Genomic DNA, 17632 nt, shown 5'->3' on the forward strand with positions numbered 1-17632 from the left:
ATAAAAAAATAAGATATTGTTCAGCGCCATCTTTTGTACAATTCGTGAACTATACGAGTTAACCTAACTTTTTTTTTTTTTAAGTTTTTCTAAAAGAAATAATACTAAAACGTGTGATTAATCTCTTATTTCAGCAAAGAATGTACCATACCTAGTTGATATAGCCATTGTGAAAGATGTGAAATGTTAATGTCATGGAGAAAAGGCTCAAGAAAGTACCAAAATAAGGAAATGTAATCAACCAAGTCCAAAGTGAGTAAAACTTGATAGACTCAAAGCATAACTCGCTTAGTAGGTTTAATAATTTTATTTAAAGGCTATTGGTGACGAAATAAGTGGGATTTGGCCACCTCGGAATCCAAAAAGTTTGAACCTGGTTAAAATCATGGATTAGAGAAATGGTTTTCATAAAATTCTGTTACTAACAACTCATATAACAAAAAGAGGCGCTTATAGCTACATTTTATTCCTTTATACTTGGAATAAATATATTTTATTAATAAAAATTTTAAATGCAAACAGCGCCATCTATTACAGAATCGCCGAACTGTACCAAAATATCAAATTATATTGTAGATATACTTATATTATTTTTTTAAACAAATTTTAAAGTTTCTGAATAATAATTTGCAAGAAATGAATTATATTAGATTATTTAAAAAAGGAAAAAAATTATTTTTTTTAAATAAGTGACATTAATTGCGCCATCTATGAATCAAATTTCGAACCAAACAAAACCGCATCAAATTCAAACAATATAAATAATTTAATTGCTTTTTTATCATTTTGTTGCTGTTAAATCAACGCAAACGGTCATAAAAACATAACAATCTCATAAATAAAGTCTAAAAATATCATTGAAAACGCGTTTTCACTCATTTTAACGATCCAAAAATAACATAACTCCACAGAACATCCCAATAATTTATTTAAGTTGTTTAATTTTTCAATTTAGCAAGATCGTTCACCGTTTTAAACGATAATTATTCAAGTCCATGGTTCAATTCGAGGCGCACGCTACATCACCATGAAATAACAGTTAATTTTTAAGTTTTAAGGTCGATACACTAACGGAAGTATTCATTTAACGCGTTTTCTTCACTAAAACATCTTTAGTTGTGAAAAAAAATAAGTTGTGAAGGCTTAAAGTGTTAATTGTTAAATCAGCTGTTTAAAACGCATTGTTTAAGAAAGAGGAAGGAGATAAAAATCCGGTTTTCGTTTCTTGAGAGAAGAAGTTCTCAGTACAAAGAACGCTGAGTCAGGGAGAAGAATTATATTTATATATTTAAAAATTAAATAGTTAAAGTATAAAGATGATTATAAGCGAAGAGATAATCGAGTTTAAAACGACCTTTGAACTTGAGTTTTGATACAAGAGAAGTGATTTCATTAAAATTGTGTTATTAACATGGAAAATAAAATGTGTAAAGTTGTTTTTGGCTTATTACTTTGTGGATTGTCTTCAGGATTTGTTTTAACTTCTTCTACAAGTGATGAGTTTGAGAATGCGTTTTTGGAAAAAGGAAAAACTTGGGTTTATGATTATTCCTCGAAAACTCAGTTGAGTAACAAAAATGATCCAAATCAAATTGGGTTTTTATTAAAAGCAACGGTTATCGTGGAGAGTGTTTGGGATTCGAGTGATTTTAATCGGATTTTAAAGATTTCTGTAAGTTATTTTTTAATGATTGTCTTAATTATTTTTTTTTATATTATGCACCGCGGTATGCATCACTTGACTAAGCGACAAATGAATAATGGTGAATAATTTTTTAAATCAATGTGAAATGACCCAAAAAACATGATAAAAATAAAAAGAAAGTGCGAAAAAATATCTAACACTAGATTAACTTCACCTATAAAACTTCTATTATATGATAACTAACTTCAGGTTTAAAATGTCAACCTCAATTTTGACATATTTGTAATCTTCATTAAAAATCCTTTAAAATGAGTACAAACACGACATATTTATCTTCAATATTAATGAAGTTATGGTCAACTTCCGGTTAAGAATGTCAACGTCAATTTTGACATATTTGTAATCGTCGTGAAAAATCCTTTAAAATGAGTCCAAACATGATACGTTTAATTCAAATATTACCCGAGATATAAGAACTTCCGGTTTGAAATGTCAATGTCATTTTGACATATTTTTAATTTTATAAAATGTCTTAATATTTGTCACAAAAACAAAAATATAATAAAAAAAAAATAAAAAATTAAGGTTGGTATTAATATTTAAAAATTAAATTGCCATCTTCATTGTTGCCAACTTCGGGTTTAATGTTATTTTTCTAACTTTTTTGTTTTTTGAGATAAGTACGTCATGTTTGGATTCATTTTAAAGGTCTTTTAATGAAGATGACAAATATGTCAAAATTGACGTTGACGTTTCAAACCGGAAGTGATTGTATTTCCATTAATATTAAAGTTAAATATGTCGGGTTTGGACTCATTTTAAAGGATTTTTTATGAAGTTGACAAATATGTCAAAATTAAAAGTTGAAAGTTCGAACTTTTTTGTTTTTTGAGATAAATACGTCAAGTTTGAACTCACTTTAAAGGTTATTTTATGAAGATTACGAATATAATAATAAAATTAAAGTTGACATTGACAACTGAAAGTTTTTTTTACGATTAAACCCGAATGTTTCTAGTTTTAGTTTGAAGTTTACAGATTAAAATTTAAGAGCGCTCTTTTTTAACACATGAAATATTAAGAACCTTGGGAAAAATTTACGACGATTTTTTTTGATCAATGAGAAATAATCCAAAAAACACGTTAAAAATGAAAAGAAAGTGCGGAAAAGTGATTAACACTAGATTAACATCAGTTATAAAACTTCTATTATATGATAACTAACTTCAGGTTTAAAACGTCAACCTCAATTTTGACATATTTTAATCTTCATTAAAAATCCTTTAAAATGAGTACAAACACGACATATTTATCTTCAATATTAATGAAGTTATGGTCAACTTCCGGTTAAGAATGTCAACGTCAATTTTGACATATTTGTAATCGTCGTGAAAAATCCTTTAAAATGAGTCCAAACATGATACGTTTAATTCAAATATTACCCGAGATATAAGAACTTCCGGTTTGAAATGTCAATGTCATTTTGACATATTTTTAATTTTATAAAATGTCTTAATATTTGTCACAAAAACAAAAATATAATAAAAAGAAATAAAAAATTAAGGTTGGTATTAATATTTAAAAATTAAATTGCCATCTTCATTGTTGCCAACTTCGGGTTTAATGTTTTTTATTCTAACTTTTTTGTTTTTTAAGATAAGTGCGTCATCTTTGGACTCATTTTAAAAGTTTTTTAATGAAGATGACAAATATGTCAAAATTGACGTTGACGTTTCAAACCGGAAGTGATTGTATTTCTATTAATATTAAAGTTAAATATGTCGAGTTTGGACTCATTTTAAAGTATTTTTAAGAAGTTGACAAATATGAAGAGTGGAATAGGAAAAGTGACTAACACTAGATTAACTTCAGTTGTAAAACTTCTATTACATGATAACTAACTTCAGGTTTAAAATGTCAACCTCAATTTTGGTATATTTCTAATCTTCATTAAAAATTCTTTAAAATGAGTACAAACACGGCATATTTATCTTCAATATTAATGAAGTTATGGTCAACTTCCGGTTAAGAATGTCAACGTCAATTTTGACATATTTGTAATCGTCGTGAAAAATCCTTTAAAATGAGTCCAAACATGACAGGTTTAATTCCAATATTACTCGAGATATAAGAATTTCCGGTTTGAAATGTCAATGTCATTTTGACATATTTTTAATTTTTGTAAAATGTCTTAATATTTGTTACAAAAACAAAAATATAATAAAAAAAAATAAAGAATTAAGGTTGGTATTAATATTTAAAAATTAAATTGCTATCTTCATTGGTGCTAACTTCGGGATTAATGTTATTTTTCTAACTTTTTTGTTTTTTGAAATAAGTGCGTCATGTTTGGACTCATTTTAAAGGTCCTTTTATGAAGATGACAAATATGTCAAAATTGACGTTGACGTTTCAAACCGGAAGTGATTGTATTTCCATTAATATTAAAGTTAAATATGTCGAGTTTGGACTCATTTTAAAGGATTTCTTATGAAGTTAACAAATATGAAAAGTGGAATAGGAAAAGTGACTAAGACTAGATTAACTTCAGTTGTAAAACTTCTATTACATGATAACTAACTTCAGGTATAAAATGTCAACCTCAATTTTGGCATATTTCTAATCTTCATTAAAAATCCTTTAAAATGAGTACAAACACGACATATTTATCTTCAATATTAATGAAGTTATGGTCAACTTCCGGTTAAGAATGTCAACGTCAATTTTGACATATTTGTAATCGTCGTGAAAAATCCTTTAAAATGGGTCCAAACATGATACGTTTAATTCCAATATTACTCGAGATATAAGAACTTCCGGTTTGAAATGTCAATGTCATTTTGATATATTTTTAATTTTTATAAAATGTCTTAATATTTGTCACAAAAACAAAAATATAATAAAAAAAAAATAAAAAATTAAGGTTGGTATTAATATTTAAAAATTAAATTACCATCTTCATTGTTGCCAACTTCGGGTGTAATGATATTTTTCTAACTTTTTTGTTTTTTGAGATAAGTGCGTCATGTTTGGACTCATTTTAAAGGTCTTTTAATGAAGATGACAAATATGTCAAAATTGACGTTGACGTTTCAAACCGGAAGTGATTGTATTTCCATTAATATTAAAGTTAAATATGTCGAGTTTGGACTCATTTTAAAGGATTTTTTATGAAGTTGACAAATATGAAAAGTAGAATAGGAAAAGTGACTAACACTAGATTAACTTCAGTTGTAAAACTTCTATTACATGACAATTAACTTCAGGTTTAAAATGTCAACCTCAATTTTGGTATATTTCTAATCTTCGTTAAAAATTCTTTAAAATGAGTACAAACACGGCATATTTATCTTCAATATTAATGAAGTTATGGTCAACTTCCGGTTAAGAATGTCAACGTCAATTTTGACATATTTGTAATCGTCGTGAAAAATCCTTTAAAATGAGTCCAAACATGATACGTTTAATTCAAATATTACCCGAGATATAAAAACTTCCGGTTTGAAATGTCAATGTCATTTTGACATATTTTTAATTTTATAAAATGTCTTAATATTTGTCACAAAAACAAAAATATAATAAAAAAAAATAAAAAATTAAGGTTGGTATTAATATTTAAAAATTAAATTGCCATCTTCATTGTTGCCAACTTCGGGTTTAATGTTTTTTATTCTAACTTTTTTGTTTTTTGAGATAAGTGCGTCACCTTTGGACTCATTTCAAAGGTCTTTTAATGAAGATGACAAATATGTCGAAATTGACGTTGACGTTTCAAACCGGAAGTGATTGTATTTCCATTAATATTAAAGTTAAATATGTCGAGTTTGGACTCATTTTAAAGGATTTTTTATGAAGTTGACAAATATGTCAAAATTAAAAGTTGAAAGTTCGAACTTTTTTGTTTTTTGAGATAAATACGTCAAGTTTGAACTCACTTTAAAGGTTATTTTATGAAGATTACGAATATAATAATAAAATTAAAGTTGACATTGACAACTGAAAGTTTTTTTTACGATTAAACCCGAATGTTTCTAGTTTTAGTTCAATAAAAATTTACAACATAGTAATATCTTATGCTAACTACCCTATCTACCACTGCCACTAGAACTAATACTCGAACTAAGTCTCTCAAGACGGCTAAACCCGAATGATTCTAGTTCTAGGTCTTGTGTTAGTTCTAGTGATAATGTAAAACTAGAATTAACACTAGACCTAGAACTAGAAATATTCGGGTTTAGCCGTGCGTCTGAAGACTGTTTGAAGTTTACAGATTAAAATTTAAGAGCGCTCTTTTTTAACACATGAAATATTAAGAACCTTGGGAAAAATTTACGACGATTTTTTTTGATCAATGAGAAATAATCCAAAAAACACGTTAAAAATGAAAAGAAAGAGCGGAAAAGTGATTAACATCAGTTATAAAACTTCTATTATATGATAACTAACTTCAGGTTTAAAACGTCAACCTCAATTTTGATATATTTGTAATCTTCATTAAAAATCCTTTAAAATGAGTACAAACACGACATATTTATCTTCAATATTAATGAAGTTATGATCAACTTCCGGTTAAGAATGTCAACGTCAATTTTGACATATTTGTAATCGTCGTGAAAAATCCTTTAAAATGAGTCCAAACATGACACATTTAATTCCAGTATTACTCGAGATATAAGAACTTCCAGTTTGAAATGTCAATGTCATTTTGACATATTCTTAATTTTTATAAGATGTCTTAATATTTGTCACAAAAACAAAAATATAATAAAAAAAAAATAAAAAATTAAGGTTGGTATTAATATTTAAAAATTAAATTGTTATCTTCATTGTTGCCAACTTCGGGTTTAATGTTTTTTATTCTAACTTTTTTGTTTTTTGAGATAAGTGCGTCATCTTTGGACTCATTTCAAAGGTATTTTAATGAAGATGACAAGTATGTCAAAATTGACGTTGACGTTTCAAACCGGAAGTGATTGTATTTCTATTAATATTAAAGTTAAATATGTCGAGTTTGGACTCATTTTAAAGGATTTTTTATGAAGTTGATAAATATGAAAAGTAGAATAGGAAAAGTGACTAACACTAGATTAACTTCAGTTGTAAAACTTCTATTACATGACAATTAACTTCAGGTTTAAAATGTCAACCTCAATTTTGGTATATTTCTAATCTTCATTAAAAATTCTTTAAAATGAGTACAAACACGGCATATTTATCTTCAATATTAATGAAGTTATGGTCAACTTCCGGTTAAGAATGTCAACGTCAATTTTGACATATTTGTAATCGTCGTGAAAAATCCTTTAAAATGAGTCCAAACATGATACGTTTAATTCAAATATTACCCGAGATATAAGAACTTCCGGTTTGAAATGTCAATGTCATTTTGACATATTTTTAATTTTATAAAATGTCTTAATATTTGTCACAAAAACAAAAATATAATAAAAAGAAATAAAAAATTAAGGTTGGTATTAATATTTAAAAATTAAATTGCCATCTTCATTGTTGCCAACTTCGGGTTTAATGTTTTTTATTCTAACTTTTTTGTTTTTTAAGATAAGTGCGTCATCTTTGGACTCATTTTAAAAGTTTTTTAATGAAGATGACAAATATGTCAAAATTGACGTTGACGTTTCAAACCGGAAGTGATTGTATTTCTATTAATATTAAAGTTAAATATGTCGAGTTTGGACTCATTTTAAAGTATTTTTAAGAAGTTGACAAATATGAAGAGTGGAATAGGAAAAGTGACTAACACTAGATTAACTTCAGTTGTAAAACTTCTATTACATGATAACTAACTTCAGGTTTAAAATGTCAACCTCAATTTTGGCATATTTCTAATCTTCATTAAAAATTCTTTAAAATGAGTACAAACACGGCATATTTATCTTCAATATTAATGAAGTTATGGTCAACTTCCGGTTAAGAATGTCAACGTCAATTTTGACATATTTGTAATCGTCGTGAAAAATCCTTTAAAATGAGTCCAAACATGATACGTTTAATTCTAATATTACTCGAGATATAAGCAACTTCCGGTTTGAAATGTCAATGTCATTTTGACATATTTTTAATTTTTGTAAAATGTCTTAATATTTGTCACAAAAACAAAAATATAATAAAAAAAATAAAAAATTAAGGTTGGTATTAATATTTAAAAATTAAATTTCCATCTTCATTGTTGCCAACTTCGGGTTTAATGTTATTTTTCTAACTTTTTTGTTTTTTGAGATAAGTGCGTCATGTTTGGACTCATTTTAAAGGTTTTTTAATGAAGATGACAAATATGTCAAAATTGACGTTGACGTTTCAAACCGGAAGTGATTGTATTTCCATTAATATTAAAGTTAAATATGTCGAGTTTGGACTCATTTTAAAGGTTATTTTATGAAGATTACGAATATAATAATAAAAATATACAACATCTTATGCTAAGTGCAGTAGAACTCTCTAAAAATGATAAAATGTCGCTTACTCAAGTGATGTATAACGCGGTCTAGTTCTTTTCAATAACATCGCTCGATTATTAATTAATAATTGTTTTTTAAGGTAACTCACCCAAAAATCTTTTTGCAATCACCAAAATCAAGTGATGAATCAAAAATAAAAGAATTAAACAACGAAGATTTTTATGTGTTGTGGAAAAATGGGGTTGTAGACCGTATTTTGTTAAGAAAACAAGAAGATTTAGGCTTGGTGAATCTAAAAAAAGGAATCGTAAGTTTATTCCAACTCAAATTTGAAGATCAAACTTTAAAGGAACAAGATTCATCTGGAATTTGCGATGTAACCTACCAACATTTAGATGATTTCGTTGAAAAAACGAAAAAGAATTGCGAAAATTTCGATTTATCTTACGTCTTCAACACGGAACCAATTTTAAGCACGAAAACGATTTCTTCAATTTCAACGATTTATAAAATAAACAAAAAGGAAATCGAGAATGCAATCTCGAAAGAACATCACGAAATATTCTTACAAGCCAAAGAAGAAATTGGGGGGGAAATTTTAATCGAACAAAATTTAAAGTTAATTTCGACGAAAGAGAGTAAGAATGTAATGAATCAAAGAACTTACGATCAAGTAAAACAAAAATTAATCGACGATTTCGGCGATTTTAAAGAGGAAAATTTGCTAACACAAAAAGATTTTTCAAATTCCCAAAAACCAATTTCTTTCGCAAACTTAATAAATGAATTTCGCGACAATTTGAAGTCGAAAAATTTGGGGAAACTAATTTCGGCAAAAACGATAATCCCTTTAATTAACGCTGCCAAAAAAAGTAACAAAGATGAAATTTTAAAGGTTTTAAACGCGAAAAAGAATCAAAAAATTTTACCCCAACTCTACGACATTCTCGCTTACGTCCAAACCGATCAATCTCACGAAGCTGTGATGAAAAAATTACACTTCGACGATTCAAAAAACGAAGATAATAATGAAAGATATCTTTGGGGGTGCCAATTAGTGTCAAATCCGAACCCTAACATAGTTATCGACCTATTAAATAAATTTAAAAAGACTGAAAATGTACCAAAGAAAATCCAAGAAACTTTATTATTAAGTATTTCATCAATGACATCGAAATTATCTAATTTAAACAAATTGGGTTACTCAAAAATCGTTGGGATCGTTAAAGAAACGCTCCTAAATAACTTAGATGTAGCTAATCACGATGATAAAATCATGTATTTAAGGGCGTTGAGAAATTTGAAATCATCACAAACGATTTTTAAGTTACTAGAGATAATTACGAATAAAAAAAGTGGGGTTAAAGAGGAAGTTTTAGCGTGGAAAGCTTTAAAAAGTATGAATAATTTAAAAGATTTTAAAGATGTTTTAATCGTCGCTTACAAAACTTATTTCCAATTGGATAAAAAGCACGATTCAAGTTCGAGAACTTTAGCGGGCGATGTTTTATTACAATCCGATCCAAGTGATGATCTTTTAGAAGATTTTTTACATTATTTATTAAACGAAGATAAAGAATACGAAGTTAAAAAGTACGTTTTGCAACAAATTGAAATGATGGCTGAAGATGATGTTAATTTTAAAGCGAGGGTTTTAAAAATTATTAGAAATAATAAAAAATTAAATAATTATTCAGGGTTATCCCCCAAAGGGTTATCTTTATCATTGAGGAGGAAATTTATGGATTCGAAATCAATTAATGGAAGTTTATTAACAATACAAGAAATGTCGAATGGAATTGTTAAAAGAGGGATTGTTAATGTTGTGATGGATCAAAATAATGATATACAAGAATTAGCTAGTGTAATAATAAATTTTTTTCTTTTTAATATTAATTTGATTCAAATTTTTTTTAGTTAGGTATATTTTCAAGTGGTTTAGGAACTTTCATGTCATCAGATTCATCTGAAGAAGATGAAACGACCACGGCAGGTATGGAATTAGCAATTTTAGGAACTCAGATTCGCCCCTTTATCTTTTTCGAAGGCCAAGGCGAATTAATGGGCCACGTTTGGTCGGGAACCGCATCAGAGCGAACCACCGCATTTCAAGCGTTAATTTTAATACAAGATCACCAAGAATATTTAAGATTAGGACCGGGATTTATCATCGACGTTGATTTTAAAGGGGCGGCGTCGTTCGATTTAGCCGGAAAAATCGAAATGTCTTTGTGGAATAGAAACGCTCAAGCTCTAATCGAAAAATCGTTGGGTTATGAAGGAATTGGATCGATAATTTTAGATAATTCGTTCGCTAATTTAAAGGTTGAGTTTAAAATTACGGTTGAACCGAGTTTGTTTTTAAACGCGGATATCGATTTTTCCTCGAAAGTTGCGTTGTGTATGAGATTAAGTCAGCCTGAAACTGAGTTTAGGTAAATAAATACTTTTTTAATGTATTAAATTAATTAATTAATTGTTTTAGGAGTGTCGTTAAAAAGGAAATTAATGGGAAAGATGCTTTGAAGATTAGCCAAAGAAAAAGTAAAATTCCTGGAAGAACTTATGCGTTAAATAAGAAAAACGATGAGAAATGTACCGAAATGTTTAACACGTGATTATAATGTTTTTGGAAATATAAATTTTGAATTAAAACACCTTTTCTGTACAATTTTCGTTTTTTTTAATGGAAACACCGCTTTTTTTTAGTGTTGTCAAAAAAATTAAATTTACAGTTTCCTGTAAATTATAACTAAAAATTAAAAAAACATATTTATGATATTTGAAACAAATACATTTGTTGAACTATTTAATTTACATTTGTTTTACACAAAAGTTGGAATAGATTGCATTATTTCAAATTTTTTATTAATATTTAATATTATTATTGAATGAATTAATAAATTTTTGATAGATGGCAAATAAGTGTCAAATTAAAAATCCTGTTTTTTAAGATGGATTTTGAAAATTACGAAAAGTTTAACATGTTAGAATGTTACATATTAGAAAATAAAGTAAATTTTTAGTAAAATAATGTTTAGTTATATTAAAGTAATTTACAGGAAACTGTAAATTTAATTTCTTTGGTGACACTAAAAAAAAGTTTATTTTTAGCTTTATTCTAAAACAATACGAAATAGACCTATCTTTTTGTAATCAGAAAAAAATAACGAATTTAATAAGCGAATAATCAGTGGTTGTTTCCATTTAAAAAAACGAAAATTGTCATAATAGCTCAAAATCTAAAACCGAAAATTTTTTTTTGACTACTTCATCAAATTCTCTGTAAAAAAGTGTCCATATAATGTCTTAGTTATAATACTCCAGCTATAATAATAACCAAGATAATTGCACTTGCTGCCCCTCTAGGGGAAAAACAAAAGACGATAGCGCTTTGAGGTTTTCGACATTGGAATTTAATCAAAGAAGAGATCGAAACATGTAAGCTACTTTTTTTCTAACTCTTATAGTTTTCACTGCAACCCGACAACGCTTTTGCTTCAGCCAAAGATCTTCTGTCAAAATCTATCTTTCTAGAACATCCCCTTTCACATGCTACCCTATCATTGTCAACTGGTGCATCTAACACAGGTATGGGAACTGTTTTAACACAAACCATCAATGGAAAATCTCAACCATTAGCATTCTTTTCCTTCATGCCAAACGAAATATTCAACTTTTGATAGAGCACTATTAGTAATCTATTCTGCCATCAACATTTTCAAACATTCCTTACATGGAAATCAATTTACAGTATATACAGAACATAAACCCATTGTCACATCAATTTTTTCATTCATATTGCACAATTTACTTCAGATATCAAATACATCAGAGGAAATTCAAATGTTGTCGCAGATAGTCTATCCAGAACAAACATCGGATCTCTAAATTCATCTTATTCAGATTTTCGAACTTGCTGATACAGAATTGTCAAACTTACTGAATAAACAATTTCCCAATTTTTAAGTCCTTCAAAATCTTATCGTTTGGCACATCCAACATCATCACATTTAATATCAAACCTCTTCATCATGAATTTTATATGATCATAAAGTTATAATGATAATGAATAATGTCAACTTTAATTTTATTATTATATTCGTAATCTTCATAAAATAACCTTTAAACTGACTCCAAACTTGACGCATTTATCTCAAAAAACCAAAAAGTTCGAAGTTTCAACTTGTAATTTTGACATATTTGTCAACTTCATAAAAAACCCTTTAAAATGAGTCCAAACTCGACATATTTAACTTTAATATTAATGGAAATACAATCACTTCCGGTTTGAAACGTCAACGTCAATTTTGACATATTTGTCATCTTCGTTAAAAAACCTTTAAAATGAGTCCAAAGATGACGCACTTATCTCAAAAAACAAAAAAGTTAGAATAAAAAACATTAAACCCGAAGTTAGCAACAATGAAGATAGCAATTTAATTTTTAAATATTATTACCAACCTTAATTTTTTATTTTTTTTTATTATATTTTTGTTTTTGTGACAAATATTAAGACATTTTATAAAAATTAAGAATATGTCAAAATGACATTGACATTTCAAACCGGAAGTTGCTTAATCTCGAGTAATATTGGAATTAAACGTATCATGTTTGGACTCATTTTAAAGGATTTTTCATGACGATTACAAATATGTCAAAATTGACGTTGACATTCTTAACCGGAAGTTGACCGTAACTTTATTAATATTGCAGGTAAATATGCCGTGTTTGTACTCATTTTAAAGGATTTTTAATGAAGATTACAAATATGTCAAAATTGAGGTTGACATTGTAAACCTGAAGTTAGTTATCATATAATAGAAGTTTTTTAGGTAAAGTTAATCTAGTGTTAGTCATTTTCTTTTTACTTTTTACGTGTTTTTTGGATCATTTCACATTGATTAAAAAAATCGTCAATTTTTGAGCCACATGATGATTCTTGAATTTTTCACAAGTTTCTTAATATTTCTTTTGTTAAAAAAGAGCGTTTTTAAATTTTAACCTGTAAATTTGTAACACTTCGTCCTTAAAATTTCATTTCACAATTTTTTAAACTTTAATTCTGTAAAAAGTTCGAACTTTCAACTTTTAATTTTGTCATATTTATCAACTTCATAAAAAAATTCTTTAAAATGAGTCCAAACTCGACATATTTAACTTTAATATTAATGGAAATACAATCACTTCCGGTTTGAAACGTCAACGTCAATTTTGACATATTTGTCATCTTCGTTAAAAAACCTTTAAAATGAGTCCAAAGATGACGCACTTATCTCAAAAAACAAAAAAGTTAGAATAAAAAACATTAAACCCGAAGTTGGCAACAATGAAGATAGCAATTTAATTTTTAAATATTAATACCAACCTTAATTTTTTATTTTTTTTTATTATATTTTTGTTTTTGTGACAAATATTAAGACATTTTATAAAAATTAAGAATATGTCAAAATGACATTGACATTTCAAACCGGAAGTTCTTATATCTCGAGTAATATTTGAATTAAACGTATCATGTTTGGACTCATTTTAAAGGATTTTTCACGACGATTACAAATATGTCAAAATTGACGTTGACATTCTTAACCGGAAGTTGACCATGACTTCATTAATATTGAAGACAAATATGCCGTGTTTGTACTCATTTTAAAGGATTTTTAATGAAGATTACAAATATGTCAAAATTGAGGTTGATATTTTAAACCTGAAGTTAGAACACAACAAAAAGTGATATTAAGATACTTGTTTGTAAAATGGATAAGATGAAAGATGTTAATCTATTTGTAGAGTCTTTGAAGAGGGCCAAGGCGCGAAACTGGTTAGATTTACATTCTATATAAAATAAAAACCAGTTTAAAACCATTTAAATCCCGTTTTTCTCAACATTATTCGTTTGTCGCTTAGTCTAGGGAAAATGCTTGTGCAACCATGCACCTACTAAAGTTATACAGAGTGTCCCACAACATAACTGTAGCGCGCAATTCGTTGAAAATGCATAAGATGACGTTATTATGAGAGGGTTATGTTTATTAGGCTTCTTTTTGTCTATTTTCGATCAGAGAATACGCTGGTGAAGTATTGTGTATTCGTTTTGGGACACCTGTATACCACTGTATAGACTGTAAAATTTCCTATGGACATCTATATGGTCTCGGAGTTTTGTTCATATCATATAAGGAAGTTATAACGACATAAACAAAATTTCAAAAAGTAAATGCAATGGAATCAAAATAAGTAGGGTGTTGTTTACTTTTTGACGCGCACTGTATAGAAACCTTATTATAATAGGAAAAAACCATTTTGTAGAAAAAATCAGATTACTCTTAATCTACATGTAAGTATCTTATTTCTAAATGCCACAAAAATAAACTTTTTAAATAAATAAAATTGATTTCTTAACGTTTATCGACCAGGTATTCTAAATTAAGTTTGAACGATAAGAAGTTCAAAATTAACTTTTCAAGTGTCTTTAAAACGAAGCTCAACTCAATTTGTACAAAGTTAAAATGTGGAAGACATGCGTGCTTGTGTTAACGTTAATTTTTACAATTTGGGTCTTATTTGAATGCATTTTTTATATTCGAAATAACCACCTTTATCATAAAACCCCGAATACCCAAAGAAACCAAGAAATTGATGAAAAATTAAAAATAAATCACCACGTCCCCAAATTTATGCTAGAACTTTACGATCAAATTCAATTAAATCCGAATGTTACCCCGCCGGATATAGTTAGAAGTATCACACCAATTAATCAAGGTAAATTAAGAAAAATTAATTTATTAATTTAATTATTAAATTAATTATTTAGGTTTTAATATATTTGGGGCTCCGAACAAAGAAAATTATCATTTTTTATTGTTTGAAATTCCGAAAAGTGGGGTTGACGAAGTTTTTATAAAAGCAGATTTAAAAATATTAACAATAATTGAAGAAAATGTTATCGACGAATTACACCATTTAATAATAATTTCATCGTACGATGAATTAAAGAGAGATTTAATTCCGATCGAAACAAAAAACATCGTTCATATTAATAACACTTGGTTAACGTTTAACATCACCAATCAAGTTAAAAAAATAATCAACAAAAATTTGATTTATCTAAAATTAGTGATATCAGTCCGAGGAAAATTAAAATTGTCTTTATTACCGTTGGAAGAAGGCAACCACGAACATGATTATCCAATATTATTGCTTACTTACACGTCAAAAAAGAATATTGTTTTAAATAAAAATAGGATTAAAAGGAACATTGCTGCGGGGGAAATTTTAGAAAAAAAATATAAAAATTCGTGCAAAAAACGATCGTTATACGTAAACTTTTCAGATATTTACTACGACACTTGGATTATTCAACCACGTGGCTACGAAGTATTTATTTATATTAAATTTAATACGACATTTATAAATAAATTTTATTCCAGGCGTTTCAATGTCAAGGAAAATGCTTTTATCCCATCGCCCATCATTTAACACCGACTAAACACGCCGTTATACAATCGTTAATGCACAATTTACATCCGAGGGAAGTTTCAAAAATATGTTGTGTTCCTGTCAAAATGGGGTCGATTTCAATTTTGTACGTTGAGAATGGTATTTTAACTTATAGGTACGCTTATAACGATATGGTCGTTTTAGAATGTGGCTGTAGGTAATTTTCATTTTTTGAAAGCGTTTACATTCACTTTTGTTACTCACTCTGTTTTTGCTCGCTTTAATGTGTACTGTTGGAATCATAAATTAAATAAACCTGTATTTTATGTATAATAAGAACGTTTCTATTATGATCAAAGCTCGGATATTTCGGTACCATCTCAGTAGCGTCGCCAGCGCAGAACCTATGGGGCGCGAATATAAATGCTCTCCCACCACCCGATCTACCGTTCCGATCGCTCACACATCTACAAGCATGCTAGGCCTGCATTTATCTGTGGTGCGTTCCGAGAATTCAGTGCCAATTTATTTAATATCCTTTATTTACCGTTAAATCCATTTCATTTTCTGAATTAGAATTGTACTATTGTTTCAGTTTTTATAATTTAAAACCGAGTGTATTGAATATTTTATTTAATTATCATCAAATATGTTCTTGCTTTTTCATAATTAGAAGGGCTTGTTTTCCAAACAGGAACTGAGAGTCGAGAAAAATTATGATAAAGTACATAATTACTTGCTTATTTAGCGTTAATACAGATTCTTGCTAATGCGCGCCTATGGATTACCATGACAACGCTGTAGACCAGTGAACTCGGGACCTTGGCTATACGTCGCTCGTTAATAACGCAACATTCATGAACTGGTCGACTGGACTTAGGTACCGAAAAATCCGAGCTCTAATTATGATACTTATCTTATTTTCATTGTTTTATCTTATCTTGAATAAATTAATTCGCTATGCTTGCGGTATTTTGAATCAATTTAGTTGTGTGAGGCAAAAATTGCCTTATTGATTGAGGAATGCGAATTGAAATGCTATATTATGTATAACAAAGCTTTGTATCGAGAAGTCTAACTTTTCTAATTAATGAAACAATCCTCGCCTATCCTTAAAACTGAGAAAAATCAGTTTAATTGTCAATGTCAACTTTAATTTTATAATTATATTCGTAATCTTCATAAAATAACATTTAAAGTGAGTCCAAACTTGACGCATTTATTTAATTCCGGTTTGAAACGTCAATTTGAACATATTTATCATCTTCATTAAAAAACCTTTATGAGTCCAAAGATGACGCAATTATCTCAAAAAACAAAAAAGTTAGAATAAAAAAAACATTAAACCCGAAGTTAGCAACAATGAAGATAGCAATTTAATTTTTAAATATTAATACCAACCTTAATTTTTAATTTTTTTTATTATATTTTTGTTCTTGTGATAAATATTAAGATATTTTATAAAAATTAAGAATATATCAAAATGACATTGACATTTCAAACCGGAAGTTAGTTATCATATAATAGAAGTTTTATAACTGAAGTTAATCTAGTATTAGTCACTTTTCCGCACAATCTTTTTATTTTTAACGTGTTTTTTGGGTCATTTTACATTTATTAAAGAAAATCGTCGATTTTTAGGCCACGATTTTTCACGATTTTTTTAAAATAATATAAAAAATTTTATTTATGAGTTTAGAAGTTATTATCTCAACACCGAATTGAGATATGTAAGTATGGTTTGGATCGCGAAAAAGTACGTACTTTCTTCTATAAGGTAGAGGTGTTTCATGAAGATATCTTAAGAATTCGATTTTTCACAATTTTTTTAAAATAAAGTAAAAAAAATTTTTTTTCATAATTAAGATTGAGTTCAAACATTATTATCTCAAGAACGATTTGAGATATACAAGCGCGGTTTTTTTCATGAAAAAGTATATACTATCTTCTATAAAGTGAGAATGTTTTATAAAGATATCTTAAGAATACGATTTTCCACGATTCTTTTAAAATAATATAAGCAATTTTTTTTACTACATAATTGAGATTGAGTTCAAACATTATTATCTCAAGAACGAATTGAGGTATTCAAGTACGGTTTAGATCGTGAAAAAGTGCACATATTCTTCTATAA

General features: G+C 27.9%; 2 protein-coding genes across 4 annotated transcripts; both read left to right on the plus strand.

Annotated features, from left to right (window-relative positions):
• Positions 1 to 35: 35 nt before the first annotated feature.
• On the plus strand, positions 36 to 10732 carry LOC111413400 (microsomal triacylglycerol transfer protein). Of its 3 annotated transcripts, none has more exons than XM_023044357.2 (5): positions 36 to 252; positions 296 to 1672; positions 8201 to 9925; positions 9979 to 10496; positions 10547 to 10732. In XM_023044357.2, exons 2-5 carry the CDS (start codon positions 1412 to 1414, stop codon positions 10677 to 10679), a joined length of 2637 nt encoding a protein of 878 aa, XP_022900125.2. In that variant the 5' UTR covers positions 36 to 252; positions 296 to 1411; the 3' UTR covers positions 10680 to 10732. The 3 variants fall into 3 exon arrangements, with proteins under 3 accessions (XP_022900125.2, XP_071051894.1, XP_071051893.1); XM_071195793.1 differs by having other exon boundaries at positions 61 to 252; positions 293 to 1672; XM_071195792.1 differs by having other exon boundaries at positions 61 to 252; positions 317 to 1672.
• Positions 10733 to 10817: 85 nt separating this feature from the next.
• On the plus strand, positions 10818 to 16448 carry LOC111413410 (bone morphogenetic protein 10-like). Its single transcript, XM_023044373.2, has 3 exons — positions 10818 to 14820; positions 14873 to 15435; positions 15489 to 16448. Exons 1-3 carry the CDS (start codon positions 14568 to 14570, stop codon positions 15717 to 15719), a joined length of 1047 nt encoding a protein of 348 aa, XP_022900141.1. The 5' UTR covers positions 10818 to 14567; the 3' UTR covers positions 15720 to 16448.
• The last annotated feature ends 1184 nt before the right edge of the window (positions 16449 to 17632 follow it).

The sequence above is a fragment of the Onthophagus taurus genome, chromosome 5, assembly GCF_036711975.1.
Source record: "Onthophagus taurus isolate NC chromosome 5, IU_Otau_3.0, whole genome shotgun sequence".
Taxonomy (NCBI): Eukaryota; Metazoa; Arthropoda; class Insecta; order Coleoptera; family Scarabaeidae; genus Onthophagus; species Onthophagus taurus.

Coding starts and splice junctions, on each gene's coding strand:
- LOC111413400 (XM_023044357.2), top strand. CDS start 1,412: ATGGAAAATAAAATGTGTAAAGTTGTTTTTGGCTTATTACTTTGTGGA. Junction 9,926..9,978: donor ATATACAAGAATTAGCTAGT/GTAATAATAAAT, acceptor AATTTTTTTTAG/TTAGGTATATTTTCAAGTGG. Junction 10,497..10,546: donor CAGCCTGAAACTGAGTTTAG/GTAAATAAATAC, acceptor TAATTGTTTTAG/GAGTGTCGTTAAAAAGGAAA.
- LOC111413410 (XM_023044373.2), top strand. CDS start 14,568: ATGTGGAAGACATGCGTGCTTGTGTTAACGTTAATTTTTACAATTTGG. Junction 14,821..14,872: donor TATCACACCAATTAATCAAG/GTAAATTAAGAA, acceptor TTAATTATTTAG/GTTTTAATATATTTGGGGCT. Junction 15,436..15,488: donor TTCAACCACGTGGCTACGAA/GTATTTATTTAT, acceptor ATTTTATTCCAG/GCGTTTCAATGTCAAGGAAA.